The 13,207-nt window shown below is 43.7% G+C and overlaps 1 protein-coding gene across 4 annotated transcripts in view; it reads left to right on the top strand.

Annotated features, from left to right (window-relative positions):
• The window catches only part of LOC128831811 (Y+L amino acid transporter 2-like), a 40,649-nt gene that overhangs the window by 4,672 nt on the left and 22,770 nt on the right, over nucleotides 1-13,207 (top strand). For 3 of the 4 annotated variants that reach the window (XM_054018582.1, XM_054018580.1, XM_054018583.1), the window contains exon 2: nucleotides 8,632-9,139. In XM_054018582.1, coding sequence (XP_053874557.1) covers nucleotides 8,635-9,139 — 505 coding nt within the window. In that variant the 5' untranslated portion in view covers nucleotides 8,632-8,634. Of the gene's footprint in view, nucleotides 1-8,352; nucleotides 8,476-8,631; nucleotides 9,140-13,207 lie in introns of all 4 variants that reach the window. The other variant, XM_054018581.1, reaches the window with a different exon arrangement.

The following is a 13,207-nucleotide window of genomic DNA, read 5'->3' as shown; positions in this document are numbered from 1 at the left end:
GGATGATACCAAACTGGGAGGGGTTGCAAGTGCTTTGGAGGATCGGATTAAAATTCAAAATGATCTCGACAAACTGGAGAAATGGTCTGAAGTATTGGAGGGAGGGATAGCTCAGTGGTTTGAGCATTGGCCTGCTAAACCCAGGGTTGAGAGTTCAATCCTTGAGGGGGCCACCTAGGGATCTGGGGCAAAATCAGTACTTGGTCCTGCTAGTGAAGGCAGGGGGCTGGCCTCGATGACCTTTCAAAGTCCCTTCCAGTTCTAGGAGATAGGATATCTCCATAAATTAAATAATTAAATTAAAAGTAAATAGGATGAAATTCAATAAGGACTAATGCCAAAGTACTCCACTTAGGAAGGAAAAATCAGTTGCACACATACAAAATGGGAAATGACTACCTAGGAAGGAGTACTGTGGAAAGAGATCTGGGGGTCATAGTGGATCACAAGCTAAATATGAGTCAACAGTGTAATGCTGTTGCAAAAAAAGTGATCATTCTGGGATGTATTAGCAGGAGTATTGTAAGCAAGACACAAGAAGTAATTCTTCTGCTTTACTCCTCGCTGATTAGGCCTCAACTGGAGCATTGTGTCCAGTTCTGGGCACCACATTTCAGGAAAGATGTGGACAAATTGGAGAAAGTCCAGAGAAAAGCAACAAAAATGATTAAAGAAGAACAGGAGTACTTGTGGCACCTTAGAGACTAACAAATTTATTAGAGCATAAGCTTTCGTGGACTACAGCCCACTTCTTCGGATGCATATAGAATGGAACATATATTGAGGAGATATATATACACACATACAGAGAGCATAAACAGGTGGGAGTTGTCTTACTAACTCTGAGAGGCCAATTAATTAAGAGAAAAAAAAAAAAAAAAAAAAAACTTTTGAAGTGATAATCAAGCTAGCCGAGTACAGACAGTGTGATAAGAAGTGTGAGAATACTTACAAGGGGAGATAGTCAACGTTTGTAATGGCTCAGCCATTCCCAGTCCTTATTCAAACTGGAGTTAATTGTGTCTAGTTTGCATATCAATTCTAGCTCTGCAGTCTCTCTTTGGAGTCTGTTTTTGAAGTTTTTCTGTTGTAATATAGCCACCCGCAGGTCTGTCACTGAATGACCAGACAGGTTAAAGTGTTCTCCCACTGGTTTTTGAGTATTTTGATTCCTGATGTCAGATTTGTGTCCATTAATTCTTTTGCGTAGAGACTGTCCGGTTTGGCCAATGTACATGGCAGAGGGGCATTGCTGGCACATGATGGCATAGATCACATTGGTAGATGTGCAGGTGAACGAGCCCCTGATGGTATGGCTGATGTGATTAGGTCCTATGATGATGTCACTTGAATAGATATGTGGACAGAGTTGGCATCGGGGTTTGTTACAAGGATAGGTTCCTGGGTTAGTGGTTTTGTTCAGTGATGTGTGGTTGCTGGTGAGTATTTGCTTTAGGTTGGGGGGTTGTCTGTAAGCGAGGACAGGTCTGTCTCCCAAGATCTGTGAGAGTAAAGGATCATCTTTCAGGATAGGTTGTAGATCTCTGATGATGCGCTGGAGAGGTTTTAGTTGGGGGCTGAAGGTGACAGCTAGTGGTGTTCTGTTATTTTCTTTGTTGGGCCTGTCTTGTAGGAGGTGACTTCTGGGTACTCGTCTGGCTCTGTCAATCTGTTTTTTCACTTCAGCAGGTGGGTATTGTAGTTTTAAGAATGCTTGATAGAGATCTTGTAGGTGCTTGTCTCTATCCGAGGGATTGGAGCAAATGCGGTTATATCTTAGAGCTTGGCTGTAGACAATGGATCGTGTGGTGTGTCCTGGATGGAAGCTGGAGGCATGTAGGTAAGTGTAGCGGTCAGTAGGTTTCCGGTATAGGGTGGTATTGATGTGACCATCGCTTATTAGCACAGTAGTGTCCAGGAAATGGACCGCTTGTGTGGATTGATCTAGGCTGAGGTTGATGGTGGGATGGAAATTATTGAAATCATGGTGAAATTCCTCAAGGGCTTCTTTTCCATGGGTCCAGATGATGAAGATGTCATCAATGTAGCGCAAGTAGAGTAGGGGCGTTAGGGGACGAGAGCTAAGGAAGCGTTGTTCTAAGTCAGCCATAAAAATGTTGGCATATTGTGGGGCCATGCGGGTACCCATAGCAGTGCCGCTGACTTGAAGGTATATATTGTCCCCAAATGTGAAATAGTTGTGGGTGAGGACAAAATCACAAAGTTCAGCCACCAGGTTAGCTGTGACATTATCAGGGATACTGTTCCTGATAGCTTGTAGTCCATCTTTGTGTGGAATATTGGTGTAGAGGGCTTCTACGTCCATAGTGGCCAGGATGGTGTTTTCTGGAAGATCACCGATGGATTGTAGTTTCCTCAGGAAGTCAGTGGTGTCTCGAAGATAGCTGGGAGTGCTGGTAGCGTAGGGTCTTAGGACAGAGTCTACATAACCAGACAAGCCTGATGTTAGGGTGCCAATGCCTGAGATGATGGGGCGTCCAGGATATCCAGGTTTATGGATCTTGGGTAGCAAATAGAATACCCCTGGTCGGGGTTCTAGGCATGTGTCTGTACGGATTTGTTCCTGTGCTTTGTCAGGGAGTTTTTTTAGCAGATGGTGTAGTTTCTTTAGGTAATCTTCAGTGGGATCAGAGGATAATGGCCTGTAGAATGTGGTGTTAGAGAGCTGTCTAGCAGCCTCCTGGTCATATTCCAATTTATTCATGATGACGACAGCACCTCCTTTGTCAGCCTTTTTGATTATGATGTCAGGGTTGTTTCTGAGGCTGTAGATGGCGTTGTGTTCAGCATGGCTGAGGTTATGTGGCAAGTGATGTTGCTTTTCCACAATTTCAGCCTTTGCACGTCGACGGAAGCAATCTATGTAGAAATCCAGTCTGTTGTTTCGACCGTCCGGAGGAGTCCATGCAGAATCCTTTTTTTTGTAGTGCTGGTAGGGAGGATTCTGTGGGTTAGTATGCTGTTCAGAGGTATGTTGGAAATATTCTTTGAGTCGGAGACGTCGAAAGTAGGATTCTAGGTCACTGCAGAACTGTATCATATTCATGGGTCTGGAGGGACAAAAGGAGAGGCCCCGAGATAGGACAGACTCTTCTGCTGGGCTAAGAGTATAGCTGGAAAGATTAACAATATTGCTGGGTGGGTTAAGGGAGCTACTGTTGTGGCTGCTTGTGGCATGTAGCAGTTTAGATAGTTTAGTGTCCTTTTTCCTTTGTAGAGAGGCAAAGTTTGTCTTGTAAATGGCTTGTCTAGTTTTTGTAAAGTCTATCCATGAGGAAGTTTGTGTGGAAGGTTGGTTTCTTATGAGAGTATCCAGTTCTGAGAGCTCATTCTTAATCTTTCCCTGTTTGCTGTATAGGATGCTGATCAGGTGGTTTCGCAGTTTCTTTGAGAGTGTGTGACACAGTCTCTCAGCATAGTCTGTGTGATATGTAGATTGTAATGGATTTTTTACCTTTAGTCCTTTTGGTATGATGTCCATCTGCTTGCATTTGGAAAGGAAGATGATGTCTGTCTGTATCTGTACGAGTTTTTTCATGAGGTTGATGGATTTCCATTCCATACGGCTAAATGCAGTGCCTTGCATAATGACAAGTTTCAGAGTAACAGCCGTGTTAGTCTGTATCCGCAAAAAGAAGAACAGGAGTACTTGTGGCACCTTAGAGACTAACAAATTTATTAGAGCATAAGCTTTCGTGGACTACAGCCCACTTCTTCGGATGCATATAGAATGGAACATATATTGAGGAGATATATATACACACATACAGAGAGCATAAACAGGTGGGAGTTGTCTTACTAACTCTGAGAGGCCAATTAATTAAGAGAAAAAAAAAAACAAACTTGTGACGTTATTGATATAATCTGGGACCATATAGATCATTGTTGCAACCAAGGTCTGGTAGTGGCACCCAGATCTTGTATAAAGGGGGTCAAATGGGGTGTCTAAGACACGGTTATGGTTTACTGGTTATAATTATGCTGTCTATATGTATGTATCAGTTTTGTAGTTGAAGTTAGGAATATTGGCTCTATACTGTCTGTATGGCAAACTTAGGCTATGCTGCTGGGTGACATCCCAGACAACATGGTGTTAGCTCTGCCTAGCCTGCTTGATGGCCCATTAAAGGACCATCAGCTATACAATGGACCCATTGAGAGAAGGCAGATACGCCTTGTACCTCAGCACAGTATGCAGGGACTGGCCCATGTGACTCCAGACTCCATCTTGCTGTAATTTTCCACAGTAAGAACAAAGGTGTTCTTACACCTGGAAAAGACTATATAAGGCTGATGCCTCATCTCCATCTGGTCTTCAATCCTGCTTCTTACCTCTGGAGGGACTTTGCTACAAGCTGAAGCTTTGAACAAAGGACTGAGGACCCATCCCAGCGGGGGATGTTCCAGAGACTTGATTTGAACCTGCAGTTTATTCCATCGCTGCTGCAAGCCTGAACCGAGAACTTTGCCATTACTGTATGTAATTGATTCCATTTAACCAATTCTAACTCTCATCTCTATCCTTTTCCTTTTATGAATAAACCTTTAGATTTTAGATTCTAAAGGATTGGCAACAGCGTGATTTGTGGATAAGATCTGATTTGTATATTGACCTGGGTCTGGGGCTTGGTCCTTTGGGATCGGGAGAACCTTTTTCTTTTACTGGGGTATTGGTATTCATAACCATTTGTCCCCATAACGAGTGGCACTGGTGGTAATACTGGGAAACTGGGGTGTCTAAGGAGATTGCTTGTGAGACTTGCGGTTAGCCAGGGGGTGAGACCGAAGTCCTCCTAGTCTGGCTGGTTTGGTTTGCCTTAGAGGTGGAAAAAACCCCAGCCTGGGGCTGTAACTGCCCTGTTTGAGCAATTTGTCCTGAGTTGGCACTCTCAGTTGGGTTCCACCAGAACTGCATTGTCACAGTGGCGTAGTCGGCAGGATCCACAGAACCAGGTCAATTAAGCTTTGGGTCAGAACCCCACGCTGTCCAAATTTGAGTTTTGGGATTGAGAGTTTTGTTGGTTAAAGAACTGCTGCAATGGCTGAGCAAAGAGCATATGAGGGACTTGGCAAAAAAGCCCTGGAAAATTTGTGTTCAGAAAAGAGGATAAGCTTTAGAAAGAAAGCTACAAATCAAGAACTGAGAAACCTGTTAATAGCCAGTGATCAGGGGGCAAGAGCACAGCCCTTACCTGAGGCTGCAGAAGAGGCAGAAAAAATTAGAATGCAAAGGGTGACAAGTAAACTGCAATTTGAGCATGAACAGAAGCTAGCAGATCTTCGATTGCTGGAGAAGCAAAAAATAGCAGAATTAGAAAGAGAGAGAGAGAAGGAGGCTGCTGAGAGAGAGAAGGAGGCTGCTGAGAGAGAGAAAGAAGCCGATCAAAGAAAGAAGGAGGCTGATGAGAGAGAAGAGAGAGCTCGTAAGGGACGTCTAGAGCTGCTCGCTGCTGAGCAGGAGACTCACAGGATGGAACAGGAGACGGCCAGACTTCAGCTCCAAGTAATGGAAGAGCGGAGAAAGTCATCCCCACCTGGTACTCCACCTCCCCCCCGCCATGAGAAAAACTGGGAAAGGATGTGTCCCATTTACAATGATACTGAGGATATAGAGGAGTTTTTGTCTACCTTTGAACGCCTCTGCAATCTGTACCAGATCCCCGAGGGTCAGCGAATGCCTGTCCTGCTGACCAGACTGACTGGAAAAGCCAGGGAGGTATTTAATGACTTGGGGGAATAATTTCCATCCCACCATCAACCTCAGCCTAGATCAATCCACACAAGCGGTCCATTTCCTGGACACTACTGTGCTAATAAGCGATGGTCACATCAATACCACCCTATACCAGAAACCTACTGACCGCTACACTTACCTACATGCCTCCAGCTTCCATCCAGGACACACCACACGATCCATTGTCTACAGCCAAGCTCTAAGATATAACCGCATTTGCTCCAATCCCTCGGATAGAGACAAGCACCGACAAGATCTCTATCAAGCATTCTTAAAACTACAATACCCACCTGCTGAAGTGAAAAAACAGATTGACAGAGCCAGACGAGTACCCAGAAGTCACCTCCTACAAGACAGGCCCAACAAAGAAAATAACAGAACACCACTAGCTGTCACCTTCAGCCCCCAACTAAAACCTCTCCAGCGCATCATCAGAGATCTACAACCTATCCTGAAAGATGATCCTTTACTCTCACAGATCTTGGGAGACAGACCTGTCCTCGCTTACAGACAACCCCCCAACCTAAAGCAAATACTCACCAGCAACCACACATCACTGAACAAAACCACTAACCCAGGAACCTATCCTTGTAACAAACCCCGATGCCAACTCTGTCCACATATCTATTCAAGTGACATCATCATAGGACCTAATCACATCAGCCATACCATCAGGGGCTCGTTCACCTGCACATCTACCAATGTGATCTATGCCATCATGTGCCAGCAATGCCCCTCTGCCATGTACATTGGCCAAACCGGACAGTCTCTACGCAAAAGAATTAATGGACACAAATCTGACATCAGGAATCAAAATACTCAAAAACCAGTGGGAGAACACTTTAACCTGTCTGGTCATTCAGTGACAGACCTGCGGGTGGCTATATTACAACAGAAAAACTTCAAAAACAGACTCCAAAGAGAGACTGCAGAGCTAGAATTGATATGCAAACTAGACACAATTAACTCCGGTTTGAATAAGGACTGGGAATGGCTGAGCCATTACAAACGTTGACTATCTCCCCTTGTAAGTATTCTCACACTTCTTATCACACTGTCTGTACTCGGCTAGCTTGATTATCACTTCAAAAGTTTTTTTTTTTTTTTTCTCTTAATTAATTGGCCTCTCAGAGTTAGTAAGACAACTCCCACCTGTTTATGCTCTCTGTATGTGTGTATATATATCTCCTCAATATATGTTCCATTCTATATGCATCCGAAGAAGTGGGCTGTAGTCCACAAAAGCTTATGCTCTAATAAATTTGTTAGTCTCTAAGGTGCCACAAGTACTCCTGTTCTTCTTTTTGCGGATACAGACTAACACGGCTGTTACTCTGAAACTTGTAAAAATGATTAAAGGTCTAGAAAACATGACCTATGAGGAAAGATTGAAAACATGGGGTTTGTTTAGTCTGGAGAAGAGAAGACTGAGAGGAGACATGATAACAGTTTTCAAGTACATAAAAGGTTGTTACAAGGAAGAGGGAGAAAAATTGTTCTTCTTAACCTCTGAGCACAGGACAAAAAGTAATGGGCTTAAATTGCAGCAAGGGCGGTTTAGGTTGGACATTAGGAAAAACTTCCTAACTGTTAGGGTAGTTAACCACTGGAATAAATTGCCTATGGAGGTTGTGGAATCTCCATCATTGGGGATTTTTAAGAGCAGGTTGGACAAACACCTGTCAGGGACGGTCTAGATAAAATTTAGTCCTGCCTTGAGTGCAGGGGACTGGACTAGATGACCTCTCGAGGACCCTTCCAGTTCTATGATTCTATGATAGTCTTTAATTAAATGATCATGGACTATTTTGTTCACAGGACCCCTGCTTCATTCAGCTCACAAGGATAAACAGAGCTACTCATTCCGGAGCTGGAGCAAGCTTAGCGCAGATGAAGTTTTGTAGAGTTTTATTACCAAATGCTAAGAAGTCTTTACAAAGTGCAGTTTTTTGGAGGGTTATGACTGGACCGTGTTTTCATGGGATTGGCAAAAGCCATATTTTTTGATACCATGTAATGCCCCTGCAAAATTTCAAGCCCCACTCTTCTTCATGGAGGTGCTAAAGCATCTCAACAAAGCGGTTGTAAGATTTTATTTTAATGCGGGCCTAACAATGGTTTGTTTTGTTTTCCTAATTTAATTCTGAGAAACAATTGTACTTTTTAGCTGAAACTATATAAAAAAAAAATCAGAGTGAGCCAGGCACCTGAGATGGAAAATTTTAGCCCAAATGGTTGAAGTTTGACAAAATTATAAGCAACTGAAGATAGGATCTTATAACAGAAAGTGTTCAGGCATATTCAATATAGGCAGAGCTACCCTCTCCATCTATATTTGTCAACTTACAAGTCAATAGACATTGACACAGTCTTGAGCAGCATAACACTTATGTATGTAATTAAATCTTGGTGGTGGCACTTTCAAAAAAGCCAGGTGCTCTGCATTTTCTGATAGCAATCATAAGCTCTGGTCATTTAAGCATATTATGCTGTGCAAAACTCCTGTTTGGAACTTGCTTTTGGTAATAGGTTATTAAGAGTTCACAGATTGGCCCAACAAAATCAGTTCACTCTAACTTTTCCCTTTTTATTTCCAGTACTGAAATGGACAAACTTTAGGGATAGTAAATAGTTCATTGAAGTGGCACCATGTTGCTGATGGAAGAGAGACAGAATCTGAAATTTCACAATGTTGTAATTGTAGGAGTCCTACCAATAAGGTAGATTTTGTTTTTTAATCAAAATTAGCCTACCGATAAGGCCCTACCTATAAATACTGATCATGATGGTGGATTCTGTTAATCCAGTTAATCACAGAGTTAATCACATATGTGATATGCATTAAAAAATGTCTCTTTCTCATTACTCATTTTCAGGTAATGTCAGGCTCCTGGATCATATGCTGTAATAAAAAAAACTCATCCAAGAATGGAGTACATGAAACGGACAAAGCGGCTGAAAATGTGCAAGAAAAAATGAAGATGAAACAAGAAATTACTTTGCTTAATGGTGTTTCTTTAATAGTAGGGAACATGATTGGTTCTGGGATATTTGTGTCACCCAAAGGTGTTTTGAAGTATAGTGCCTCATATGGACTCTCACTATTCATTTGGGCCCTTGGTGGGATCTTTTCGTTGTTTGGAGCTTTGTGTTATGCCGAACTGGGAACATCCATTGTTAAATCAGGAGCTAGCTATGCTTATATACTAGAAGCTTTTGGTGAATTCACAGCCTTTATCAGATTGTGGTCTTCCTTGCTCATTATTGAACCAACAACTCAGGCTGTAATAGCAATTACATTTGCTAATTATATTGTTCAACCAATTTTTCCATCCTGTGAGCCACCATACGAAGCAGTCAGGTTGATTGCAGCTGCTTGCATCTGTAAGTAAAGTTTGTGATTGGTAGAAATGAATTAATTTAATGCAGGTACTCATAAAAGCCTTGTCAGATTACCCTCCCCCTTAATTTTCTGTGAAAATAACAATTTTTTACCTAGGACAAATTCATAAGAATGTATTCTCTCTCTTCTGGATTGAATTTTTGTGGGATATGGGGTTGGTAGTGGGGGTTGGTAGTGGGAGTTGGGGGGGCAGGAAGGGAGGGTTTCCAACATTTTGGCTGAGAGACACTATGATTGGTGATAGAAAAGAAAACATTTTGCTATGGATCAAGAGCCTGACCCAAAGTCTGCATTGAAGTCCATGGGAAAATTCCCTTTGGCTTCAATGGGCTTTTAAATGTTCACATATCCTCAGATAAATCAGTAACTGCTTGTGAGTGAAAATTGGTGAAACACTGACATTCTTCCTTAACCCCTCCCAACCAACCAAAAAAATAATAAAATCTTAAAAAATAAAATAAAAACCAAAAGCTCTACCTCAAGCAGAGTTTTGACCCCCAAAAGGTAGAAGTTCCGGACACTCCATGAAGTCCACTAAGGACTTTGCTGTTGCTATGGATTTTAGGTGGAAGCCTTGAAGGTAAATGTAGGTACATAGGACTGGAAGGGACCAGCATTGAGTCCCGTCCTCTGCTATCCAGGTGCTCAGATACTACAGTGGTGGATGGTAGTATAAAACCTTATGAGCCACATACACAGAACTGTGTATAATCTATGTGCTGCTCTTGGTATATGCAACAGCATGATCAATTGTCCATGAGGCAAGACAGAGCATTCCCTAAAAGACAGCTGATGCAGCTAGTGTATATTAAGGAATGAGTATAACAGAGTAGTGTATGCTGTGAATTCTGAGAAAATGTCTTCTCTGCAATTAATCCTGTTTATACTTTTAACACTCCCCATTGAGGCAGACAGGAAGTTAACGTCTGAAAAACAGAGACCATGATTTACACTGCCGTCCTCCTCATTCTTCAGTATTCTAAATATCTAATTTATTAGAAAGTAGATCTATTCTAATATATTTTATTAGCTTAACTGTGATTTAGAGCAGTGCTTCTCAAAGCCAGTCCACCGCTTGTTCAGGGAAAGCCCCTGGCGGGCTGAGACGGTTTGTTTACCTGCCACGTCCACAGGTTCGGCCGATCGTGGCTCCCACTGGCTGCGGTTCACTGCTCCAGGCCAATGGGGGCTGCGGGAAGCAGCACGGGCCGAGGGATGTGCTGGCCGCCCTTCCTGCAGCCCCCATTGGCCTGGAGCGGCGAACCCGTGGCCAGTGGGAGCCACAATTGGCCGAACCTGCAGATGACAGGGGCTTTCCCTGAACAAGCGGTGGACCAGCTTTGAGAACCACTGATTTAGATCATCTCCATACTTGCACACACGGGATCTATTTCTCTCTCCCCAGATGGAACCTGGTATTGTTCCATAAACTACTAAATGGGAGGTGGGGAATGGTGTTTAATTACAGCAGTTTCTTTAAGCATTCATTTTGGATCCTGTCTGAGTGATTTTTGCTGTATTCCTCATGTGGATCAGTTGCTCTGTTTTGTAACACCATTAGTTACAATGTGCTGCTATCCCACAATCTGCATAGTTTTTAAATAAAATAAAGATCCTGAAAGTGAAAGGATACATCAACAATCCTAAATCAAATATTTTTCAGTGGTCAAATAATTTCAAGTGGAGCGAAAAGACTCTTTATTCACTTGAGCTAACTTAAAAAGCTACAATTTTTCACCTAGAGCAGCCTCCTTTTGGGGCAATTACATTCATAGAAATCTACAACTCTGCCTCTAAGTGCTAGAGGATATTAAAAGAATGAGAGGTGGGCAAACTGTGGCCCGTGGGACCCTCCTGCCCGGCCCCTGAGCTCCTGGCCAGAGAGGCTAGCCCCTGGCCTCTCCCCCGCTGTGGCCCCTCCCCTGCTGTCCCTCCTCCCCCGCAGCCGCAGCTCACCGCGCTGCTGGTGCAATGCTCTGGGCAGCAGGGCTGCAGAGCCACACTCTGACCTGGTGCTCTGTGCTGCGCGGTGGTGTGGCTGGCTCGAGCCGGGCAGTGCGGCTGCCTGTCCTGGTGCTCTGGGCAGCACAGCTGTAGCGCCACCAGTGCTCCAGGCAGCGCAGTAAGGGGGCAGGGAGCGGGGGGGAGGTTGCATTGAGGGCAGGGGAGTTCAGAGTGGTGGTCGGGGGATGTTGTGGTCAGGGAACAAGGGGGCCGGATAGGGCAGGAGTCCCGGGGGGGGGGGGGGCATCAGAGGGTGAGAAGCGGGGGGGGGCGGGTCAGATAGGGGGCAGGGTCTGGGCCACACCTGACTGTATGGGGAGGGACAGCCTCCACTAACGGGCCCTCCATACAATTTCGGAAACCCAATGTGGCCCTCAGGGCAAAAAGTTTGCCCGCCCCTGCTCTAATTGCTTTCTCTGCTGAAACAAAGGAAGATGGTAAAGGAATAAAAATTATTTTCTAGATCTTTCCCAATACAGATGTGTTAGAGTAGGTGGCTTTCACAGCATTTAATCTGTCCATATGCAAATATAGGACCCTGGAATTTCAATTATGTCCCACATGCTAAGGCCCCATTGCAGTGCCCATTGGAGTCAATGGGAGTTCATCCATTCACTTCATTCAACACTGGATCAGTTCGAAATGAGGAATTCATTTTTTAAAATAGCAAAACTTTGGGGGTTCCATTCCTTACTATGAAAATTTCCATACCCTGATCAAGTAGAGTTCCTGATTCCATTCTTTTACAGACATAAAAAGAGGGAGAACATAAGGTGGGAAAGAGTTAGATTTGGATCTAAAATATGAGACAGTTGAGAGAGATGTTTGGTTTGGCAGTCGAAATATATAATTTGATGCTTGGCATTGTCATGGTCTTAGCTACTAACTCTGTCAAAGCAAATGTTCTCTTCTAGGAATAAGGAACCAGTTAAGTAAGTAAGTTAAGTAAGTTACCAGTGCCTAGATGGTGATTTTAGATTATAGAGAACGGAATCCTATTTTAATGTGCACACCACATTTGTTAATAGAGTGGGCTTTAGAGAAATCACTCAGATAGATATGTTTCAAATTGGACCCTACTCTGACATTAAAAAGGTGTTTGTCTTAGAACAATTCACTGTAAAATCTAATATTTTTTAGACCAAGAGCCTGTTACCACTGCATTACTCCAGTTGTGTGCCAATGTGTAACACCACTGATTTCATTGGCATCACAGTGGTATATAAAGGAGAAATGCCATGGTGTATCAAACCTCAAAGGGCACAGTAGTCCCACTGAAATCAACGGGACTACTCACAGTAATAAAGGTAAGCATGTGTGTAAGTGTTTACAGGATTGGCATCTTATATACTGGATACTATTTTCACCATTGTAAAGAATAATTTTTAAGTTGCAATATAATTTAAATGGCTGTAATAGCTTTCTTCCCATTTAAAACTAAAGAAAAGTGAGGTATGGATGAAAGGATAAAACACTGGAGCAAAGCCCAAATGAGGGAGATTTTCTGAGAGAAACTTGTGTCGAAAAAGGCCTACTAAAGGCTACAGAAAAAGGAATCCTTGTCCCTAGCCAGTGCTCCAGGGTACTCTACATGTCATAGCCAGCTGCTGTTGCGTTGAGGGAAGAGTCAGTTAGCCCTGCTGCTCGTCTCTAACTTTGCTGATTCATGCTATGTGCCCACATCCCCTACTCATCTCCATTTTGCAGTGCTGAGTTGTACCGTGTCACCTCCTCTACGTCTCTGTGTTCTCTCCAGGGCCGGCTCCTGCATTTCTGCCGCCCAAAAGCAAAAAAAAAAAAAAAAAAAAAAGCCGCGATTGGCGGCGGCAGTTCAGCGGCAGGTCCTTCGCTCCTAGAGGGAGTGAGTGACCTAACGCCCCCGAATTGCCGCAGGTGCCGCCCCTCTCCCTTGGCCGCCCCAAGCACCTGATTGTTAAGCTGGTGTCTGGAGCCAGCCCTGGTTCTCTTGAGGGCTGGGGGTAGGATATGATGGCAGAGTGCCCCTCCACTACCTGAGCTTCTAGTGCTGCTGACATGTGGCAACT

Source organism: Malaclemys terrapin, chromosome 2 (genome assembly GCF_027887155.1).
Source record: "Malaclemys terrapin pileata isolate rMalTer1 chromosome 2, rMalTer1.hap1, whole genome shotgun sequence".
Taxonomy (NCBI): Eukaryota; Metazoa; Chordata; order Testudines; family Emydidae; genus Malaclemys; species Malaclemys terrapin.
The sequence above is the reverse complement of the archived record's forward strand: the minus strand, read 5'-3'. Positions and strand labels throughout refer to the sequence as shown.